General features: G+C 42.4%; 2 protein-coding genes across 6 annotated transcripts in view; one reads left to right on the forward strand and one right to left on the reverse strand.

Annotated features, from left to right (window-relative positions):
• Positions 1–289: 289 nt before the first annotated feature.
• Positions 290–13973, forward strand: AGT (angiotensinogen). The gene is made up of 5 exons (XM_074863094.1): positions 290–387; positions 5934–6750; positions 10561–10825; positions 11270–11414; positions 12277–13973. Exons 2-5 carry the CDS (start codon positions 5958–5960, stop codon positions 12466–12468), a joined length of 1395 nt encoding a protein of 464 aa, XP_074719195.1. The 5' UTR covers positions 290–387; positions 5934–5957; the 3' UTR covers positions 12469–13973.
• A 4891-nt stretch (positions 13974–18864) lies between these two features.
• COG2 (component of oligomeric golgi complex 2) overlaps positions 18865–24203 on the reverse strand; it is a 32926-nt gene continuing 27587 nt past the window's right edge. For all 5 annotated transcript variants that reach the window (XM_074863099.1, XM_074863098.1, XM_074863097.1 and 2 more), the window contains 2 exons: positions 20910–21090; positions 18865–19304 (listed from right to left, as the gene is read on the reverse strand). In XM_074863099.1, coding sequence (XP_074719200.1) covers positions 19203–19304; positions 20910–21090 — 283 coding nt within the window. In that variant the 3' untranslated portion in view covers positions 18865–19202. The remainder of the gene's footprint in view (positions 19305–20909; positions 21091–24203) is intronic.

The following is a 24203-nucleotide window of genomic DNA, read 5'->3' on the forward strand; positions in this document are numbered from 1 at the left end:
AGCCTATTTGACAGTATTTACATGAAGGAGTGCTAGCAGCACCATCACTGAGAAATTTTCATGGGGCAGAGAGGAGTGTTTCCCCATTAGAGGCTGACCAGGAGATCCGATTCTTTTGAGAGTGGCTGTAAAGGAAAGGAACTGTAACTACAGCACCAGTGTTTTTCCACCCCTCTTTGCTCCCTCTCAGCAGCTACCATGAATAACAAGCAGGAAAAACAGAGGCAGGTTTTGAAGAGAAATGAGGGCAGTGGGGGGGAGGAGGGAGGGAGGGCCCTGCTTATGCAAGAGCACGTATAAAAGGGGGAGCTGAGTGCCCCTCCAAAATCGGGAAGAGTGGGGCAAAAGGAGACCGTGAACCTCTTCGCTGAAGAGCAAGTTTGAGAGGTCTGTGTTTCTTTGTACCTTTACTGCGGCTTTTGCAGGGAAAGATTCATTAGGAAATGTGCGTGGGCCCTGGGCTTGCTTTGCAGAGGGGATGCCTGTAGGAACAGCAGTACTTTCACCTTCCTCAGTTCCTAGTTGCCAGAAAGTTTTTTGCTCAAGTTTGGCCCAATGCAGGTTTTCTGGCACAGCTCTCTTCAGGGAGCCAAATCCTCGGACACTGGAGCCGAAGGGCAGGACTGAGACTCTCTTCTTCGGAAGCTGAAGCTCTATCTTTAAGCACACGCTCGTTTCTAAAACCATGGCACCCCCCCCCCCCCCCCCAAAAAAAAGTCTAACAACAGGGTCCACATATAGTAATTGGAGTAATGCTCATGTACTCCTGCTTAAAAATGGCTCAGAAGTAAAATGAAAGACTAACTGTAATTAAGTCCTACTAGGATAATACATGTTCCAGGTGTTCTGCATAGTCTGACAGCTTCTCCTTTAGTATAAACTGTGAGAAGATAAAAGGCAAGGATTAAGAGGTGCATTAGTGCGTGATGGATCTGAATAGGGGAATACTAGTTGAGTGAGCATAAGTGACCAGCAAATTAGGGGGGAGTTGTGTCTGAGCTTTGTAGTAGGGCATGAATGTAAGGTGAAATCAAAGGTTCGCCCTCATTACTGAGGCCAGCCAAATTCCCAGTGGTCCAAAGCAGGAGGGGAGCACCATAGTGAAAGTGGGTCATTGAACATTTTCTGGTGAAACTTTTTTCTGGAGAAAGCTGGGTATTTTAATTCAATGACTTTATTGATGGGGGGAAGAGGGGAGCGGGAAGAAAGATTCCTGTGCTTCTCAAAGACATTCACAATTTTTTGTCAACAGAAAACAATAGAATAAGTGCACAAACACCAAAAGAGCCCCAAAGGTCAAAAACCCTGAGAACTTTCAACTAAAACCTGAACTTTCTTTATGTGACAGAGCCACCAGAGTGCCACATTGGGGTTATCATTCAGGTGCCTCCTGCTCCCTCTGCAGCCAGGGATGCCTGACTTGGGGCTGGTACCTATAGCAAAAGGAGACCACCAGCTGGAGCATGACTTCGTCATGGCCCACAGGGGAGTTGGAAGCAGGAGGTGATACCCAAACAACAATGCCCTCTGTGCTACAGCACAGAGACATAATGATTTAAGGAAAAAAAATACAGTGGCTGGGGGTTATGTGATTTCCCCTTCCAGTGTTTATTGTCCGCAGCAAACACGTAAGTCTGGCAGCTGTAGTATAAGTTATTAGCATCACTTGTAGCTTATTAGGCTAAGTCAATCATTCTTGCTAATAAGGATACTTTCCAGAGTTTTACAGAACACAAGGTACCCTTCACTGAAACAGCCTTTGTTTCTGCATCCATGATACTGAGCGTATGCAGCTGGCTTTGCTTTTCCCCTGTGTCCAAGCCTCACCCAGGAGGATATAGCAGACCAGCTACAGCTCACAAGTACAGCATGGTCTGGCCGCTCATGCACACCGCTGGTGCCCAGTGCCTCATGCAGACCCGCATGGGTGGTGGTGCAGGAGGTGCGGATTTGGGCTGTGCTGTCACACGTCCCACCTGCAACTCCACTAGCTTCTAAGGGACCTGCTTTTTTCTGTCTGCAGGAAGGGCTCTTTGGGGCAGAGGGGAAAGAAGGGGGATTGCAACCTGAAACCTAGCTCATTCTCTTAGCGTTTAGCTGAACAAAATGTATTTTTTAATGGAGGAACTACTGCTCCCATTGCCTGGATCCGTGGCTGGGCTGCATGCATTTTATAGCCGTCTGGAGACAGTACAAATGCTCAGGGACTGTTCTGTTGCCAGATGCTCCCTCAACTGAGATGCTCAAGCAGCAAGAGGACAAAACACCTTGAATATTTCAAGCTGTTTGTTTAAGCTTTGTGTGCATAATAGCATGTCATACGGGCCTGTGCTCAGAACCACTTTCAGACCTCATGCTAAGGTAATCAGATTGTTTAAATGAAAAGTAGAGCTGCAGAAACAGAAATTTGCCATCCCTTTGGCACTAGGCACCTGGCATACAGCACTCAGGCTGGCAGGACTTGGCTGTCTCTGTCTCCAACTTCAGCTCCACCAGCTCTGACTGCCCAGGTGCACTGAAAACATCTCTCTCGGCTCTCTCCTTGAACCCAACATGTAACTGGGCACCACAGCACAAACTACGCCTGACGGGCCCTCTAAAAGCAGGGCATGGATATTAAATCAGCCCTACTCCCATTACAGCCATGGGATTTTTAATTACTAACTATATAACAGGGGCACTGAATGAGACCCAGTCTAACCCAACTGCATCATCCCTGGTTTGATTCACTGTTTATTTGCTTAAAGAGGAAGAAGGGGCACACAAAAACTGGAGGACCATTTCAAAAGCAGGAGAAAGATCTCCAAATCCCACCCCTTTTGCCAAACAGGACTTGGAAAGCTGAAACTGGGAGGGATGAAGTCTCTGTGATCTGGCTCTGGCAATCTAATCCATCTAGCTTTCATCCTCTCCTTTTCAACACATTTTGTTTTGAAGAGGAAAAAGAAAAAACTTTTGATCTTCTGGATAGATCAAGAGGGAAAGGGTAAAAATTGAGAGCTTAATCATTTTACTTTGCAGTAGTGTACATATCCCACTCACTGATGGATACCTAGACTGCAAGGTAGAGATTAAAGGCAATTTATCCAGGAAGAAAAAAATCTGGTCCAACTGTACAACAAACACAGGTACAAAGAAATCTGCATTCCTTTCAGTCTGGCACAAAACAAGCTGAGCTATTTTCAGGTCCTATAATTGGTTCTTATGCACAGTAAAACGCCCGTGTCTGTCTTAGTAAATGTGCAACTGCAGGCTACACAAATGTGCTGGATCTGGTTAAAGGTTGTGTATCCATCCCTGGAACTTTCTACGCAGCTGGTGTTATGCCGTGCTCAGGTTTCATTGGGTCCTGTCTGGCCTGAGCTAACTTTTTCTGGCCCCCCAGCCTGTGATGTAAGATAGCTTTGTGCAATGCCTCTGCAGACATGTAGAAAGGGCCCTCCCATGGAAAGGGCATAAATTCACCTGCAATCACGCCAGCCTGCTCCAGGGGGAAGAGTTGTTGTGAGGAGCCTGCCCAAGGGGGTAAGGTGTCGGAGGGGCGGCACGTACCGGGACAGAGGCGAGTAAGCACATTTACTGGATTTGCTTTGAATGCCAGATATTCAACTCAGGTTTTCATGATTTCTGAAAGGCTCGGGGCTGACTTCTTTAGGGAAATAAAACATGATGGCTTTCTAAAGATGGGGCTTAGTGTAAGTGCTGGTAGTGAGAACTGCTCCTCTTGCTTCTGCTCATGAGAAAAGAGCTGACATGGGGGCTCTGGCAGCTGTAGAGAAGTAACCACCGGACACCAACAGAGCCTAATGGCACAGCCTGACTGGGTGGCACAGAGTCATCCTCCCTGCTGCTACAGGAAAGATTAAGAAATGCTTCAAAAGAATTATTTTATGGAGAGAACAGAGTGGGAAGGGCAGTGTGGCTTTTTGGTTTGTTTTCCTGAGCTGTCCCAATCTGGAAAGTGCAGCGAGAAGTCTAGAAATGCACTAGCACCGTGGCTGGGATAACTGGGAAGGCACCTCCCAAGATAATTTTTTCACCCATCATAAGCAATGAAGATCTGTGATGCATGTCACCTGCTGCCAGCGGGGCTGGGGAGGTGAAGACAGGGCAGGGAGCAGAGGGGACAGCAGCACCGACTGCCACTGCCTACACCCTAATTTAGAGGATGGGGTGGGAGTTAATGAGCAAGTGCACAGGGCTGGAGCTCTACAGTGGGTCCTCCCCTGAGTGCCTCTGGATAGCAAACAGTTTCAGGCCTGACCCACAGACACCCACTAGGAAGACGCTCAGACATCCTGAGGGATCACAACAGCAGAAACTCCATTTGCAAACCAAGATGTTAAGCAGGAGCCTACAGCCTGGGAATGTAGATGTGCACATTAACAGGCATATGTACTTAGCAAGGTATGTCTAATTACCAAACATCTGCGCATCTCATGTTTGGTATTTGCAAGAGAGTGGTGATACTGTAAACTGCAGTATTATTAGGCATGAAACAATTGAGGAACCCTCAGTGAAATGAATATAGTTATACGTTGTAAATCGGGATGGTGTCAGGTCTTGAATGGCTGGATTTAAACCCAGACACTTCCAGCCTATGTAAATTAAAGTGTTGGTGAGACAGACATTGCACTGTGTCCTCTCAAAAGGCTCAAACTGCCAGATTTACAATACCTGACAGGCTGGCATGATCCTCAAAAAATCTTGGAGAAAGAAGGCAGAGAGCAGTACTTGGTTACTGGCAAGGCTGTTAGCATTTTGCCCATCCAATGAGCTCTGCAGAGCTTGGCAAGGGCAAAAGAGGGTGAACAGAGCTACAATAAACAAAAAATTACTAGTATAATAAAAATACAGCTCTGAATAACAGTGTTTTGGCCAATAATAAGTGTTATAGATTCATAATTTCCAACACATTTGGATTTCAAATACACAAATCCAAAGTCATATACTAGAATTCCAGGAAAGGTACAGCAGAGCTATTAGTTATCAAAAAATCAGATATAGCAAAAGTTAGAAATATAAAAATGCAAAAATTTGTCAGTGTGTTTGCACATATGTGTGTATGTATGTATGTGTGTGTATGTGTGCCCACGACTTTCTTATTCCCAGTATGCACCAGATCCTTTGTGCCAAAACACCAGTGATATCCACATCCAGTAAAATTCTCTACTTGTCAAAAAAAATCAAGAGCGGCAGGTGGTCTTTTACCACAGGAGAAGACTGCCTGTACAGTAGAGTAAAACTCAGCTTACCCCTTCTAACTCTGTATTCAGATAAAGAAGGTGCTATGAAAATGGTTTCAGTGTTAGCACATTTGTATAAGGAAGCCTGGAGTGTGTTTGCCTAGAAGCTAGAATGAATGCTTGCACTGGGCTATGAAAACACAAAACACTCTGCTAGTGCCAAGTATTATGCTGACTAGACATACAAAGCATGATCGTTCGGTGGTCAGACCTTAAGAGACCTGATTTCCAAACCCACCTCCCGTGTAACAGCAGGCAAATCACTTAGCCTGTCCATATGTCAGCAAGATTTAGTGCAGCAGTTTGCAGAGATAGCTCTGACCAGGTCTCAGGAGCAATATAGTTGCGTTATTATAATATTTTGCCAGAACTAGCACACTCTAGTTTGCATGCCTGACTAGTCGGCATGCACAATCATATTGCTTCCCATGCTAAATCGTTAGGGTACTGCAGCGGGTAATGGAGTAAAATCTGTGCTTAGCATTTCCCCACCTGCCATCATTGAAACCAGTGGTCATCTCACCCTGGGCTCTTCAGGGGACAGAGTCAGACCAGCCAGCATTAAATACTGAAATTACTGCCTTTGTAACTCCAACTCAACACTAGCACCTCACACTGCGAGTAAGAGAAACCATGTTTACAACAGGTTGATCAGTCTTCTTTCCTCTCCACTTTTTCTTTCAATAGACACCGTGGCAGCAATTTTTCAACATGAACCTGGTAGCAGAACTTCTCTGTTTGTTGGCGTGCCTCACTGCAGTGACTTGTGACCGGGTCTATGTCCACCCTTTCAATTTATTTTCTTTCAACAAGAGTACCTGTGAGGAGCTGGAAAGCCTGGTCCAGGAGGGAAAGGAAACTTTTGTCCCAGTCTCCATTGAGTCCCAAACCACACCTGCCTATGAAGATGACCTGGATGACAAGGACAAGCTGGAAGCCCCTAGCCTGAGTGTCCTGGGGAGACAGAAACTGAGCTACTTGAAGCACTTTGTGTACATCCTGGGTGCACGGTTTTACAGCGTGCTGCGGGAAGCACGGCAGGGCCAAAACGTGCTCCTGTCCCCAACCAGTCTTTATGGCTCCTTGGTGTCTTTCTACCTGGGTGCCTCAAACCAGACGGCAGCTGATTTGCAGCGTTTGCTGGGATTTGTTCCCCCCTCTGGAGAGCCTGACTGCACCTCCAGGGTGGACGGACACAAAGTCCTTTCCAGCCTGAGGATGATCGAAAGCCTCATCAAGAGCATGGACGAGGAACTGCTGTTTTCCAAGATGCTCTGCCTGTTTTCTGCTCCTGGTGTACCTTTATCCCAACTGTTTGTGCAGGATTTGCTCCCCTCCACTGATGCTCTCTACGTCCGAGCTGTTGACTTTACAAACCCAAGCAAGGCAGCAAAGCAAATAAACGCCTTCATGGAGGCCAAAAGCAAGGGCCAAACCAAGTGCTTACTGACAGACATTGATCCCTCTGCCGAGCTGCTGTTTGCGGTGGATGTCCGCTTGACAGGTACACTGCTTGTTTCGGGGGCAGGCTGGGCGGAGGACGGACAGTGGCCCTGCTCCCAGGAAGGAAGCAAGGTCGTGCCTGGCCCGTGGTGAGAGGGAAGGGCTCAGATAAAAGGCTGGATTGCTGCTCCAGGTACAGTGCCCTGCTCCCCACCACTGTGCTGGGGATCCTGCCTGCACTCTGCCATGAATCAGCAAGGGCAAGCAGGAGGAGGTGGAGGGAATCCTTTCCTTGTCCAGGAAGCCAAGGATTAGGAAAGGTGTGGGAAGATGAATAAGAGAGAATTGTGCAGCATTTCTGACTGCTAAGGAACTAAAAGTCATGTGGGGCCTCTAGCAAAAATGATCAGGAAGTAGGTTTAAAGCAAGTCAAAGAAATACTGTTCCCCAGAACCTGTATTTCCACAGGGGAGCTGGTGGTAACAGGCTGGAGATACAGCTTCAAGAAAGGCTAAAAAATATAATGGACATGACTCCTCTAGTGGCTATTAAACACAGAAGCCTAGAAGCAACTTCTGGCTCAGGAAGCAACCAAACAAGCTACCGGTTATGAAAGCAGGGAGCATATACAAAACCAGAAGAATTAAGGCAATCCCATGATTACCTAGGGCTGTTCCATGCTGCTGTCCCAGAAATCCCCCTGTACCACAACTGACCCTCCTCTTCTGAGTGTAGCTGCTTTTCAATGTCCTTGTGGCTGAACACAATACCAGAGCTCACACGCTTTAGGACAGCTTGCCTACCAGTGACTGTATTTCAGAAAACTTGCAGTGAGCCTTAACTTTCTAAGTGGGCCTCTGCTGCTTAAGGTGGAGCTGTGGTGCCCATGAAATGCTTTTGTGCCTTCATCTTCTCACCTGTAAACTGGATATCAGGTTTTCTTTGCCTTTCATGGGTGCTGTCATTAACCGATCCCAACTCCTCAGGGAGCTGTGAGCATCAGCTTTCTCTTCAGTGTAAGGTGTAGCATAGAGATGATACTGCAAAAATAATTCTCGTGTTACAGACTTAGGCATAGACACAAGAGCAGTTTTCCTTTAGCAGAACAATTTTTTCCTCTTCTGTACTGAAAATTTGTATTTTTGTTAGCTTAGGAACACATACTCGAGGGTCTGAGTCACTGGATCAGCTCTACTACCTCCTCTCTCTCAGAAGGGTGCACTTGAGATGTTGTAGTCCCCACATGCGAGATGAAGAAAACTGGCTCAAGAACAAATGAATTAGATAAGCAGCTCTCTTCTAATAAACACAGGAGATGACTTCAGCATTTGCTTTGCAAGGCTGTCATGTTCTATGTCTCTTCCTATAGCTGCAGAAAGGAAAAAGTACATTTTTTGGTCTGAAACACATTATATATGCTCCTGAGATGCTATCAACAGCCATAGGATTAATAACATGACAGAAATCCATACAGAACAACAGCTAAATGTTCCAACACTCTCAACTGTTATTTGCTTGCACATATTTGTTTTCACATTTGTAGACTTGCTGCTGAGCAGGGGCTGCCCTCCAATACAGAGCATCAGGTCCAAATTTTACTGATAATTTTTTTTTTTTAAAGTTGCAAAATAATTACAAACTAGTGAATGAAAATAGCACCATGGGACTGCACCCTTACCTTCTCAAATTTAAACTCTCTTCTGAACAGACAACCCTCAACAACTTCAGTTTTAACTAGAAATTTGGTAGGATACTTTTTGCTATTTTTTTTTAAAAGTAAAAAGTCATAGCTTTCCACAGTAAGTCATGCATTCATTAAGCTTGTCAGCCTGGCATAAAGCCTGTATTACAGAACATGAAGATCATCACCTGAAGCAGAGAGGCCCAATGTTTCTTTCCTATACTCCCAAGTCAGTACTGCAGAGTACTCTTTTACCCTCCCAGGCTACATCTCTGCTCTATGATTGACAGCCTTTTTCACTTCAGTTATCTTCCCTATATTGCAGACACAGGTTTCTTCCCTGCTCTGGTGTGGTTGCTGAAAGGTTGCCCAATTCCACAGCTTCTGTGTCCTTATATGAAAGATCTCACTGTAAGAAAACTTTTCTTCCAGTGTGTCAGCTATCACCTTCCATAAAGGGGATGTTCATTTTCTTCAGTTTTCCTTTTACATTCCAGGTGTCTGAGGCAAGCAGCAGGGTTGCTTTAGTAAATACATCTCTCCTGTACGCTAAAAAAACGCTGTAAGAAACAGTCATATTAAGACAACTAACAGCTTTTAGAGCACTTTCAGGGGAGTACACACCTAGTTACACATTTGAGATCACAGGTGTCCAGACCCTCACCTAGCAGAAGGCCACAGGGAGCCACTTCAAATACAGGAGTGTTGATTTGTCATGGCTCATGACTAGCACAGTAGTAATGGATTCAGTCCCAAAGTCAATAGTAGAGCATTGAAATTTTGCAATATTTTTCCCAAGGCTATTTAAAACCAATTACTATCCCACATCGATACATTTAGCTATCTGAATGCCTTTTTTTTTTTTTCCCTTTTATTTAACTGTTACAGTCTTGACTTTTGCCATCCTGTGAGAATAAATTCTGCAGGTTATACAGACCCTGTGAAAGTGGCTCCTTTCTTTCTGCTTGCATCTCTTATTCTTATAAAATAAGAAAAAGGTGAACAACTCTACTTCCTTATTCTTTGTTTTGCTTACACCTGTCACATGTCCTGCTTGCTGCTTCTTTTTGGTGAAGTTATAGTAGGTGAAAGTGCCTAAATGCTCTTTTTATGCAAGCTCATTTAAGAGGCAAGTGCTCCTATGCAAAACCACTTACTACACATTAAATATGTTAGGGTCCAGCATTTATTTGGATTTATTGGAGAATGGACTAGTTAACAGTACAGCTAGACCAGCTCCTATTTTATACCAATATTAATTTAATGCAAGGTGTTCCTTTCTTTACCGCAACTTATGCATCTGTTTTCCTAATTCCCTAATTCCACCAAAGAGCAATTTTGAGATTTCTGATCTTTGCCCTTCTTGCTGATGGCAGTAGTTTCTTTAATGCCAACAGGATTATCTGCCTAATGGGGCAGCAGCACTGATCTATGGCAGTGAGCAGATAACATGTTGAAAGGCAAAGCTGCACAGAAGCAGCAGGAGGTGAGAGCAAGGCTTCCCATACTTGTGAACTGGGTAAGAAATTCATATTAAGGTTTAGCAAGCGTTCAGGTATGTCCTTTTTAACCTCCTCGGCTCAGTCAATGCTTTGGCGTTATGCTTACTACCTTCCTCATTGCTTTGGTTCATAAGATCGCCAAGGGTGAGGCCTCAGCCAGAGCTTGTGCTGCCTTCCCTCTCCTGAGCTCACCTGAGAGCGCTCCTGCAGTAAGGGCTGGCCCTGATGGGGAGCTCCCAAACCTGCAATCAGCACCACTTGAAGGATGGAGACGAAATCCAAGCAGACCCTGTGCACAGGCCTGTGAGGCAGCTGGGAGCCATGCGGCAGTCTGTGAGAAAGCAGGCAACCAATCAAGCAGAAATACTGTGCCCAAGAAAGGCCACAAAGTCAGTAGAAATACAGCAGCTTTGGCTGCAGCCCTGACAGTTGTGGTCCCTGTGCTGTGAGTCTGCACCAACCGCTGTCCCTGTGCTGTGAGCCTGCACCAGCCGCTGCCTGATGCTACCAGAAGGCATATTAAAGGCAGGATATGTATGTTTATAGTAGCTAAACATGATTTTATACACACAGCCCTTGTCCAATGCACAGTCTGTTGTTTTTAAACAAACATATATACCAGCTAAGGGGGAGAGGGGAGGAGTGAAGAAAGAGAAGAATCAATTTCTTCTTTCTCAATCTTTTTCAGTGAACATTGAGCAAGCCTCCCGGCTCAAAGAACCTCAGGAGTTCTGGGTGGATTCAAACACGAAGGTCTTGGTCCCTATGTTGTCAGTCACGGGGACATTCAAATACAAAACTGATGCCAGTGGGACTTTTTCTGTGGTGGAAGTCCCCATCAGCAAGACCACACTGCTGGTGCTGCTGCAGCCCATCAATGGCAGCGACCTGGCACAGGTGGAGTCCGAGCTGCCATTGCAGTCCTCAGCCTGGCTTCAGCAGCTGACCCCAAGGTAGGGCTTGGGCACACGCACCCTCCCCCAGGGGCGAAGGGGACAGGGTGCTCCCGGCAGGCCTGCCTGCTCGATGAGCAGGTCGGATCCTGCCAGGGAGGGTTTAACGCCAAGCACAAAGAGAAACACCTGCAAAACCAGGGGCAGGGGTCACTCCGAGGGAGCTTGACTTCGGTGGGATCAGCTTTTTATCTGGGGGTATTTCAAGGAAACGAGCAAGTGCCTTTCCATAGCTGACAACACAGGGCCCATGAGGTGGGATGGTCCAGGGTTTAATAACATACCCAGAGCAGATTTAGGGTGACTTCCCACTTGAAAACAGTACCATGATGCCCATCACTTCTTGCAGCTGTTTTCACATGCCCATTCCCCGGGACTGCCCAAACACCACACTTCCATAGTGGAGAGCACGTACTCACTTCTCTCTCTCTCTCTTTTCTGCAGAGAAATTAGATTAAGACTGCCGGAGTTAACAATAGAAGGCAGCTGTGATCTACAGGAGCTTCTTGCAGATATGAATCTGCCTGCACTGCTGGGGAAGGGGGCAGATCTCAGTAAAATAAGCAACATCAATCTAACAGTTGGAAAGGTACAGTACCCATCACCAGCACTTAAAAAATATGCCTCCTGTTCACTTTCAGCCTCTTTAACTGTGTAAATTTACCTAGAACAAACCAGTCAGAGCCATGTGGGACACATGCTCAGTAGGGGACTTTCAAGATGACTGAACGATGTGAATATTCCTTAGATCAATCTATCAGCAGCAACAGGTTTGCCTTAAAATATTAGAATTTCATCACTGCAGCAAATACAACATGCAGCACTGATCAAAGTTTGAGATGTGAGTGTGTTAGGCGCTGTACATCCAAATTAGACTGCATTCGTTACCACCGCCAGCTTATGCACCTCCAGGCACCAGAGCTGGAGTGTACAGCAGAGGCTGCAGCTACTGGGCTGTTGAGGATAATCCTCCATCCCTTAGGGACTACTCCCAGAAATTGCAAACACAGAGGTGCATGCAGCACATGACCTCACCTGGAGACAGGTTCCAGTGTTCAAGTCCCAAGGGGAAGAAAGGAGACCTTGAAGGAGAGGACTGTCTTTCATAAAAAGGCGGCAAATTATGCTCCAGAAGTAGAATTCAAGTGCCTTTACTTTTATTTAGTTTTATTTTTAGAAGGTGCCCTACCTTGGAAGTTCTGTCAGGGGCTTCAGGGGTACCAGGATTTCATACAGCTCGAGTGTATAAGTAGTTGTAGAGCTTTTTCATGTTACGGAACAAGTACTCCAACACCTTTCTTAAGCATCCATGGAGCCTATCCTGTGCTGCTTACAGCTGATCTAAGTTATTAATTACTTCATGTGTTTTATCATTTACTCAAACTCTCATTTGTCTCTTCACTTATCATGCTCCAATGACTCCAGAGTTACTCATCCATTTTGCCTTACAGGTAATAAATAAAGCCTTTTTCAAACTGACTGGTGATGGAACAGATCAGCCAGAAGATGCCATAGCACAGAAGGAAGATGTGGTGTTCCTGGATGTAACACTGAACAAGCCCTTCCTTTTAGCTGTTTTTGAAGAGAAGTCAAGGGCAATGCTTTTCCTTGGCAGAGTAACAAACCCTCTGCACGGGGTTTAAATACAAGCACGAGGGATGGGGAGGGAGGGGAATGATGCACATTTCCCATCACCTTTTTCTTATTCATCAGCTATTTTTATGATTTTGTTGAGTGCTCTACTTAGCTTGAGATGAAGCAGGTAGTGTTTGAAATACAGCTTTTTGAAAGCTAAAACATTGCAACTTTTCATCCTTGTTCATCTGTTTCACATGAGGTGACTCAAACTCTTCCTCCAGCTTCTTTCCTTATTCCCACTTTGTCTCCCTGCTGCCCCCAGCTCCCTTTTTCAGTGCAGTGGGAACAAAGTAGTAGCCAGCAGGGCACTGCCTTACAAAATTATTTTTTTAAGCACAAGCAGCATTCACTATAGAAAGGTATAGAAAAGGACCTTTTTATTCTTTAAGAGGTCACTTTTTTTCAGTTTGGTCAGTTTTGCAAGAGACCCCCTTTTACATTACAGTGAAAGTTTTACAGTTGTCCACAGAGCTTCATCAGCACCATTTTCCTTTAAAATGCTGCCAACAGTATGAGCAGGCTTTGCTTGGCCCACTGAGACAAGATTTTTTGCCTTGGAAGCAAAAACAGATTTGGAGAAAGTTTCTTCTTTCTGCAGCCCAGATGGATACGTTCATTTCTTAACTCTATGGAAAATCTAAAAATAGGGTTTGGTAGCATTAATGAACTGTGATAGATAAATTCTCATAGCCTGACAGAATTATCTCAGTTTTTTCTCAGGAAAAAAAAAAAAAGGCCTACTGTTCCAATACAGTTCCATTCCTTGGATTACTTTCTAACTTGAGAAGCATTTATTACGGCCCTATAGTAAAAAAGAACATTACTGGATAGAGCCCAGATCAGCACACTATAACATAGCCAAACCATATGTTTTTAAAAAAAGGAGTAGTGGCAATAACCTATACTAGTATAAATGGTGGATGTGCTGCTACACATGAATAAAAAGGTTTCAGTGGTCCAATCCAACTCTTAACAGAGTCATAAAGGTTTGAAACATTAAACTGGAACAAGAGACTATTAGACAATTCTTGAATTAGGAAGTGAGGAATTGGGAGTGAAATCTTGGTACTAGGGAAAGCCTCTCCATGGAACAAGGATTTCCACCTCTCATCTCTAGATTTGTCTTTTGCACTGATGGCATTTAGAAAATAACTGTGAACTTCTTCAGTACGTGATGCCAGATGTATCCTACAGAGCACAATAGCCCATCGTCATCCACAGTGGCCCAAATGTCTAATCCAAACTCACTAATGCCCGCGGTGATGTAGATACATGACAGATCCTTCTAGCTTAATGGGAAAGACTAATAAGTAACACAACTCACTCTCGAAAATACTAGGATTTTGAGTGCTACGATATAGCATCCATGTATTTATCTGATTATACTGTATGTATTCCAGATGCCCTAACATCTAAATACTGTACTGGTATTATATACAGAAGCAACTAACTATAAATATGCAGAGACAGAAAGATGCAAATAAAACCACTTCCAAGTTGCTTTGCCACAGTTCACTTGGGTTTATGTCCATAACTACATCCCTTGTTCTGGCTTCTGAAGTTTGCTCCAAGTCAGATTTGTGTTTTTTAAGACAGTAAATTGCAAATTATCATGCAATACAGCCAGTGATACAGCTCTAAGCATGAAAGAAGCAGCTTCCAAGTGTTCATACTAATTTAAGGGTTATCCCATCTACTCATTAAAGTCAGAAGGTGGCAGCCACAAACAGAATTTCAGACCACAAAATGTTCCACTTCTATGATGAAGATGGAGGATAACAAAAGGGAGGCCCTGGTCAGGCTGCCAGTAACTTCTGGGACAAAAAGCCATTACTCACAGGTGGGGGCTGCATGCTGCTGCAGGACTCTATACCCTGTTCAGTGGTTACAGTCAGAAAAACAAACAAACAAACCCCACCACCCACAAAACCAACCACATTCCAGAAAAGTCAGTATGTGTTTATGAAAGGCAGGTCCTGCTTGACAAACCTGATCTCCTTCTACGACAGGGCGACCTGCTTATTGGATGAGGGAAAGGCTGTGGATGTTGTCTACCTTGACTTTAGTAAGGCCTTTGACACCGTTTCCCACAGCATTCTCCTGGCGAAACTGGCTGCTCGAGGCTTAGATGATCGCACGCTTTGCTGGGTAAAAAACTGGTTGGATGGCCGAGCCCAAAGAGTTGTGGTGAACCGAGTTAAATCCGGTCGGCGGCCGGTCATGAGTGGTGTCCCCCAGGGCTCGGTTTTGGGGCCACTCCTGTTTAACATCTTTATTGATGATCTAGACGAGGGGATCGAGTGCACCCTCAGTAAGTTTGCAGATGACACCAAGTTGGGTGGGAGTGTTGATCTGCTCGAGGGTAGGGAGGCTCTGCAGAGAGATCTGGACAGGCTGGAGCGATGGGCTAAGGCCAACTGTAGGAGTTTCAATAAGGCCAAATGCCGGGTGCTGCACTTGGGCCACAACAACCCCCAGCAGCGCTACAGGCTTGGGGAGGAGTGGCTGGAGAGCTGCCAGTCAGAGAGGGACCTGGGGGTGTTGATTGACAGCCGGCTGAACAGGACCCAGCAGTGTGCCCAGGTGGCCATGATGGTCAATGGCATCCTGGCTTGCATCAGAAATAGCGTGGCCAGCAGGGACAGGGAAGTGATCTTACCCCTGTACTCGGCACTGGTGAGTCTGCACCTCGATTACTGTGTTCAGTTTTGGGCCCCTCACTACAAAAACGACATTGAATTACTCGAGTGTGTCCAAAGAAGGGCAACGAAGCTGGTGAAGGGTCTGGAGCACATGTCGTACGAGGAGCGGCTGAGGGAACTGGGGTTGTTTAGTCTGGAGAAGAGGAGGCTGAGGGGAGACCTCATCGCCCTCTACAACTACCTGAAGGGAGGTTGCAGAGAGCTGGGGATGAGTCTCTTTAACCAAGTAATAAGCGATAGGACAAGAGGTAATGGCCTCAAGTTGTGCCAGGGAAGGTTTAGGCTGGATATTAGGAAGCATTTCTTTACAGAACGGGTTGTTAGGCGTTGGAATGGGCTGCCCAGGGAGGTGGTGGAGTCCCCATCCCTGGAGGTGTTTAAGAGTTGGGTTGACATATCGCTTAGGGATATGGTGTAGTTGGGAACTGTCAGTGTTAGGTTAATGGTTGGACTGGGTGATCTTCCATTCTGTGAAAAGAAACTTTGTGGTGGAAAGCACCTCTGCCCTGACACCCTGGAGAAGAAAAGAAAGGAAGAAAGTGCAGAGATGGGTAACTAAAAGTATACTGGCCAGAGTAAGGACTGAGAAGAGAAAGGTTCTGGAGCAAGTGCTACTGTACCAAAAAGATAAGCTATCTGTACATGTACCCGTTCTCCTAGATACTCAAATGGTAAAAAAAACACCACAAAAAACCCAAACAAATCCCACCCCAAAAAATCCCAACTAAATTTCTCCACTTCCCCAACAATGCATACTCTCCTGAGACTTGTTTCTGGCATCAGTTTTCCATCTAAACTTTTTATGACATTTTATACTCTTCACTCTCCTCCAGTGCCACCACATTCCTCTGCTAGGCACATAATGATGCACATCCCAAGCATCAGTCACACACTGAGCTCTCAGCTGCAGTCTACAGTTCAACAGCCTAAGTGAACAAAGCACCTAAAATCATGCTCTAACAGACAGAAGATTTGGAGAAAGAAAACAAAGACAAAGATGGGCTTTTAAAGTTTCATCAAAACATCATAGTTTATCCCTGAGCACAGCTGCCAATTATGCTGATAAGCTTTAAAAAAAAAAAAAAGATCTAGGCAGTTTGCTTCCTCATCCCTTCAGTTCAAGCATGAAAATATAAAATACAATTGCTGATGGAAAAAGGAGAGTAAATACTCCTCAATATTGAGTGGTCCAGCCAAATATACATATAGCTAGTTATCTTTAGGTGATGAGGTTAAGAGTCTGGTCCACTTCTGGTATAACCCATGAACTTGAGAATCCAATTACCATTTTAGAAAAAACCATGTCACCACTCTTTCCCTCCTCAATGCTATTATACAAAACCACTTCCAGCTAAATTCCTTTCAGACTCAGAAAGGCATAGCAAGTTTTCTAGAAGTCCTAGAAGGGAAGAAGGAGGCACAAAATCTGCATTACTGTCATGAAGTGAAGTGTACTTAAAAAAAAAATAAAATCTGAGGAATAGAAGAAAGAGGATTAGTAGCAAAAGACATCTCTATGAGAACACACTTACTTACAAGGTAGATCCCTTCCTCCTGACTGATCCACAGTATTTGAAAATGCTAAAATTCATTTTACCTAAGACAAAGCCAATGCACACCTCTTCTTTCTTTCAACGGGGGTATCATACAAATTTTTAACTAATGTCGTATTTCACTGAAAGAAAATTAAAAGCTATTCAAGTGAACAAAAACCAAAGATGGGCAACTGACATAAAACCAGTGATTTAGACATTTACCACAATCATGGGATCATTCAATAATTTTGATTTGCTATACAGTGTTATTTCCTGCCCTGAAATTAGAGCTGGTCTTCAATGGAAAAGAACAGAATTCAGCCTGTATATTCAGCAAGCTGATGATGACAACAAGTAGGAAGTGTTGTTATTGCAGGAAGATGTGGGAAATCACGTGGAACAAAAGGGCAAGTAACCTTTTCATGCCTTTTTGGTTTGGTAAACAGATTGCAACCTTTTCCCTGATTTTGGAGGCTACAAACAAAGCTGTTCTATCTTCAATCACTAGTATGCACAGATCTCAGAATCAGCTACTTTTGTGAGACCTGTTATAGGAATTTAAATTTATACACACCTTCCAAAACAAGAAGTTGCACCACGCATTTACAGTACTACAATTTCAGTCTCAGCCTACAACGTACACGTTCATTTTATAATAAAACATCACTGAAAACAACAGTAGCAAGTGGTAGCAAGATGTGTCTACTATTGACTCGTAATAACAGCAAATGAAGAGATGCAGGGAACCAAACTTTCCAGGTTCATCAATTAGAAGCCTGGAAAAATATAATACAGACCACAAGCTTCTTGTTCAAAAGCAGTAAGAGTTAACGTTTATTCAGAAGCGTCTACCTAAGCCCTTGGCTGGCTGAGTATCTCAATGTCACCGAATGAGACAAACAGATGGGACATCTGCAAGTTGGTTCACTTTGGTGTTTCTTTCTTCAGCAATAAGTTTGGATGCTCTTCTATTGTATATGTTGCCATGAACAGAGAGGTGCTAAGCAAATTAGAAGAGCCAAATCCTGCCCTCTATTACTCAGATTGAATCAAAGAATGAACATAATTTTAAGCAGTAGTACTCTACCCACTGCCCCTCTTCACAAAATTAATTTTAGAAAAGTCACAACAATCACCTATCCTAATCGCTTCAAAAGCACAGTGATCACATAGCTGTGCCTTCTCAACTAAAGTACGGTCAATTCTCCAACAGTGAGGAAGAATAAAAGCCTTAATGCTGTGAAAGGTTTGTTCACTACAACTTCAACACTACATAACAGCCATGTGCTACGAACTCCCTGTCTCTAAGTAGTTGGAAGACTTGCATCATCTTTGGCTCTCCCATTAAGACCCAAACTCTCTAAATACTTTAGGAAGAAATGGGTGTTCTTAATTAATAAACATGAACGAGAATCCCAGTGTTAAATTGTCACAAGGTAAAAAAAAAAAAAAAGCCAAAACCTAAACTTTCCTTCACTCAGACAGGGTATTCAGCCATTTGAAAGCCTCAAATTCACCTCCTACTGTCTCCACACTGCATTACCTGTCCTTCACATATAAAAGTGAAGTATCAATAGGCAAAATCACTCTAGGTTCAAGAAAGCTCTTTGTTAATCCTTCTACCATTTAAAATCCTAGTAACACTTTCAAATTTGCTGCTATATAAAAATGTACTAAGTAATTAAGTTTGAGGTTACAAGAATTCTGCATGTATTCTGGCAAAATATTCCCCTGAATTCTAATAGAAAGTATAATACAAATCAGAAATATGTCAACTCTGAATAAATTCTAGCTTAGTGAATTTTTAGTCTGTAGGAAAACAGGTCTGTTGAATGTAACAGCCAGTAAGTTAGATACTGATACTAGAGATTCTTTTTGAAATTTAAAGTACTTTAAGAGCTTTTTTAATGCAGTACTTCTCAACAACAAGGTCCATGAAAAAAACAAATCAGTAAAATGAAAACATTCAAAACCCAAACAAGGAGACAACCATATCCCATGATGAGGGAAAGCAGGTAAGTGCAAAGCAGTAACAAGAAATAGCAGATTCCTATTCCTGTGAGCACATTCTTTATTCCAGAAGAGCTGGAATAAAGTCACTTTGAAAGCTTTTGACAGCCATCAATGAATACATTTGATTCAAAAACATATGGGACATAAAAAGTTAGGAAGACAATTTATTACATATTATTTTCATCATATAAGTTCATTCTTCTACAATTTTAAGATGTACAACAAAAATAAAAAACATTTTCTTCCACTTTTGTTCTATAGTAGAAAGTTTAGAACTTTTGATTGCTTTCCATATAATGGAAAACTATGGTAAATTCTCAGTCTTTTGGTGAAGCAAGCCTATCTTGACAGAAGATGAACTGAATAGTTGCTCTAGATACATTAGGAAGCACTTCATTGCTACTTATTTGGTAAAATAAAGAAGAGTTAAATTCTCTCTCTTTCTGTTAGGGACATTGTTTATCTTCAATCACATGTTTTCAAAAATATCTAGGATTGTTCCACTGTAGCCTGATCCTTGGCAGCTAGAACCAGCTCTGTAAGGGCTGAAAAGCTTTTTATGTTGCTTGTTTCCAGTCCCATCTTTCGTATCTAAAAAGACACAGAAGAAACATTAATTTTCTTTAAAACATCAAAAGCTCACTAATTATTCTACTTAAAACATTTAGCAAAGCATATGTTTTGTCCTGCATCAACATGTGGCAAAAACCCACAACTGCATATAGTGCACGCTATAAAAAAAATTGTATCCAACTTTGCTCAGTTAAGTCTTTCCAGTTAATGTAGTGTCTTGCAGGAAAATATTTAACCATCTTCTAGGCAACTTGTAACTAAAGCCAGTTGAAAGTTTTCCAATGAAACAGTCAGAAAGAGAAACTTGGCTGTAAGTTTGTTTTTAATGCATTGATTTCAACTGAAATTTTTTCAAACCCCAAATGAGGTTTCTGGGCAAAACTTTAAAGATAAACATGAACACATCCAAGAACAGCCAAGAGCATGATGATGAAAGCATTTCAATAGGCTGCAAGAGCCTATGGTTCTACCCTCGAACTTCCTGGGGGATGAAAACAACTCCACAAATAGAGAGGTTGCTATGAGTCATTTCTTACCCAGGAAATCTATTGCTCTGACAATTAGAAAAATACAGCCATGAGAAAACTAAGAGTGCACTGAAAAAGAAAATCTGGATCAAAATGAAACCATAATGGAATGATTCTGAAAAGGTGTTTGCTGCTGGAACTCTTTGTAATGTTCACATGTACCAAAACAGCTCCTAAATGATTATGAATAATCTATCCCAGTTCAGCTTAAATTCACACTGCAGTGATGTTAGTGCACATAATAGGAATTAAAAGAACAAAAGCCCAACCCCAGCCAAAACCTGTCAAATAGTAGTTCTTGTTAGTAAGATTTCCATACTTTCACCCAAATCTTCTTCCTTTGTGATAAGCCTCAGATATGAGAAAAGCATCTGGTCACACACAGACGGACTTTTATCTACCTGTTACAATGCATCAACAGCATCTGCTCATAAACAAGACTGATGACAACTGCTTGGCAACTAATGATATGGACTTACACTTAGAAGTTTGTTTATATATAATTTTCAGAAATTAATGAGTACAAACAGTAGGCTTATACAATTTGATGCAGCTGCTGCACACATTTCCTGGAATATTAGCTTCTTTTGTTTTTTTATTTAAGGTTTCATATTTGGCACTGAAAGGAACTTACAGTTATGCAGCACAAGAAATAAAGCTAACCTCTTCAAAGGTCTTGGGAACAGACCCTTGACTATGCAGTAAATCAAGGCTGGAAATATCCAGGGAGAAGGCAAACAAAAGCAGGGCCATAAAGATGTTTCCAGCAGAGCTAAGGAAGGTCCCTGCCCTCTGATCTGTCCACACAGTGTTTCTTCTTTGTGCTTGTAAGCACTACTTGAATTTTGAGTAGTCAGAAATACAAGCTTTGTATTTGTATAAGAAAGGACAGGAGAACATGCATTGCTCAAGTGGGATCTACAATCACCAAGGTCTCATGTCACCTCCATTATACAGTTGTGAAAAAACAAAGAAAAAAAACCCCAAACCCAAACCATACCGACAAAGCTTTTTTATGTCAAGCTTCCCTTTCCTCCATCTCACTCCCTTCCAAAACTAGTAATAATAGTAAACAAACTTGTTTCTCAGAACTTACTTGTTCTCCAAAATACTCAACATCTAGGGCCAGCTGCAGGCGGATTTTGTTATCATCACTCATGCCCCCGTTTGTACCAACAGGGTTCGAAGTTGCAGTTCTTCTGGCTTGCTTCAACCTTTTTAGGCTCTCTTCCATTTTCTTAACAGAACTTAGCACATCAGATACAGTTTCATAATACCTAAATTAAGGAAGATTAATGAGAAAGAAAAAAATTACACTTTTACAGAAGAGCCTACTTCATACACACCAGTACATCACTGGCCCTGAGAAAAATGCTGAACAATTCTGGGAGGAATGGTTTTCCTTGCAAGGAAGCTACTCATGTTTCCATCATTATCAACTAATTAGTATTTTCGTCATTATTTCTAGAGTCAATCTGAAGATTACTAGTCAGTGTTGAAGCCTTCTTCTCATCACAATATTTTTGCCCTGATAAAGATATTTGAACTCAATAGAGACCAAGGAATGTAATTGCTCAATTTTAAAGAGTCTGGATCAGCCTCTATTTACAACCAAGAAAGCGCTAAGTAAAATTCCTTTTACAAAAAGGACAAGAATAACAGCCTGACAGACCAAAAAATACATTGTTTTAGACAAGTTACAGAAGTGTATGTGTATATGAGAACATGCAAGTGCACACCAGTCAGAAATGCCTATTTCTAAAATAAAGAAACTGATCTAAACAGGACTCTTGGAAAGCTGGCAGGAAAAGTCAGAACAACACTAATGCCCAGTTAGAAATAGCATAGGTGGAATAAAACACCACTTCCCACATACTGGGATCCACATTACAGAAAGCATAGAATCAAACAAGGTAAAGAAACCAACTAATCAACAGAAGTTCAAAAAACCTTATGGACTGAAATCCCATGCCTAAATGGGAAGGGCATAATATCACATACATTAATTAACAGATGCCCAGGATAGTGAGTTGTTAAGAATAGCTAAGAGGAGAAAATAGAGCAACAATGGGATATTAGAGGAGCCATAAGAGAAGTGACCAGATCAAGCTATGTTCTATAATTTGCTAAAATCTGTAACTTTCAAAGACCCTCTCTATGACAGTGAACAAGCTACTACTGTAAAAATTAAGAAAGTTGAAAGAATCTTCCTGATGCTTACTTTTAAACAGGGAAGCAACAGAAAGCAGGCAAACTTTTTTAAGGGATAATTGGATAAGAATGGGTAAAGAAAAATTGCTTGCCAGTGCCATGGGGACTGTTTCAAGATACCATTCTACAAAAAGTAAAAGTATCCCAATAAAAGTCAACTGTGGTCTCTTTTCATATCCTAGTCCCACTCCACTCACTTGTGAAGGCTTCCTCCTTCTGCTTTTCTTTTTAGTTCTTCTGCCATTTAAGCAAGTTTAGTCCTCAGTGATTTTTAATCAGTTTATGCTCTTCTCTGTTCTTCTCATTTGAATGTAAGAAGATATTGTCATGGCAGGAAATTAAATTAATTACTTGCACTATTCTCAATGAAAAAACTACAATGTTCTTCCATTTAAGAAATTCAGTTTCTTTGTCTCTTCTCTTGTTCAGTGAGGATAAGACATTTTGAAACAAATTGATAAAGATAGTAACAACAAATCACAAAACCAGAATTCAACAGAAAATTTTAAGGAATTAACAAATGAACCTGCCAGTCTTACCCATGCTTAACCACTACCACCATTTTTAACCTAGCACTTAAGTCGGTTTTGGTAATGCTGACATGGAAAGCGAGAAACTGCTTTTTGGGGGAAAAAAAAGCTCTGGCTGGATCCAAGGAACTACAGAACAGCTACTTACTTTGCGTGCTGTCACCAGATTTACTGAAACTGTAAAAGCAAGGCTTACTAGACACAGAGAGGTAGATAAACAGACAGACAAGAATTCACTCTAAGATATTTTAGGTCTAAGATATTTTAGGTGTGACCTGACATTCCATAAATCTTTGGAGTCCTTCAACAATGTTACTTAAACATAACTGCTGTGGGTTAAGAGTAAGCTTCTTTTTATGGACTAGTAACTGGTTAAATGAAGAGACACCAAGCCTGAAAAATTAATTTTTGTGCTAAATGAAAGTGACCAGTGGAATCCAGACCAATCTATGCTTAGCCCTGTCCAAAACACTTAAGAACAGTTTTAAGGATAGTTGGTGAATATTTGAGTGTCAAAATTGTCTTATAACATTAAGTTTATTCTGAATAACGAAAAAAGTGAGTGCAAACCACTGCAGATTCATTGGGCATTAATAAGTACCTGAGAGGTGCCAGAAGTGGAGCAGGGAGGGATAAGGAGATGAAGGGCAGGCAAGAATTCATGTGCTAACTACAGTTTAAAGCCTCAGTATTATGTGGCTAATTCTCAGAAAACATCAATCCAATACTCAGCAGCAGTCAACAGACAAGACAATATGCTAAGAATTATTATAAAAACCATGTAAGGACAGACAGAAATCACAGCATCACACTTTAACCTGTATGGACTCTTCTGATCATACCATCTATGACCAGAAAGGACAAAGAAAATCAGCAAACAATAACTATCAAGATGGGAAGAGGAAAGAAACATCAAAATAGGCTAAGCAGACTCTTTAGTCTGAAGCAAGATTACAGAGATATGAAATATTATAGCTGGCACAAGGAATAAACTGTTCACAGTGCAAGAAGTAGGAGGTATCCAGTGAAATTATCTGGCAGAACTTCCAAACAAAAGCAAGTACTGCATTCCCATGTTACACAGTTTAACTGGTTGAACTCATAGAATGCAACATCCCACAGCGGTATGAATTTAAAATACACCTGGACAAACAGATGGAAACAAACACCATTACGGATCTTAATGCAGATGGATATTCAAGCTCAAGAAGTTCTCAAGATGTTAACTAGGAAACAGAAGCTCTACTAAAGAAAGCATTGCTTTATGACTGCCTTATTACACTGAGCAGTTAGCTCTTCAGCAGTTAAAAAAATCCAAAGCTTTTTTTTTTAAACCACTAAAAGGTTGGATAATCATTACATACATTAAAAAAGTCAAAGGAAAATAGAACTCGAGTTTCTTGAAAATTTGACCATTGCTCACTGAAAATAACATGAGGTTAAGATCAATTCTGACACAAAATGCAACTTTTTAGTTGTCTCTTGCATTACTAGAGCTAAATAATCTTTCAAATGCCCTATCCACAACGTCACGGTTTGCACAGACCCAAGCAGAAGCCAAGCCTCTGGATTCCCTGCCCTGCTTTTCACCTGCTGAATACACAACACCAGAGTAAGTTGAAAAGATATACCCTGCCAAAAGAGGGGCA

This window comes from Strix uralensis, chromosome 3 (genome assembly GCF_047716275.1).
Source record: "Strix uralensis isolate ZFMK-TIS-50842 chromosome 3, bStrUra1, whole genome shotgun sequence".
Classification (NCBI taxonomy): domain Eukaryota; kingdom Metazoa; phylum Chordata; class Aves; order Strigiformes; family Strigidae; genus Strix; species Strix uralensis.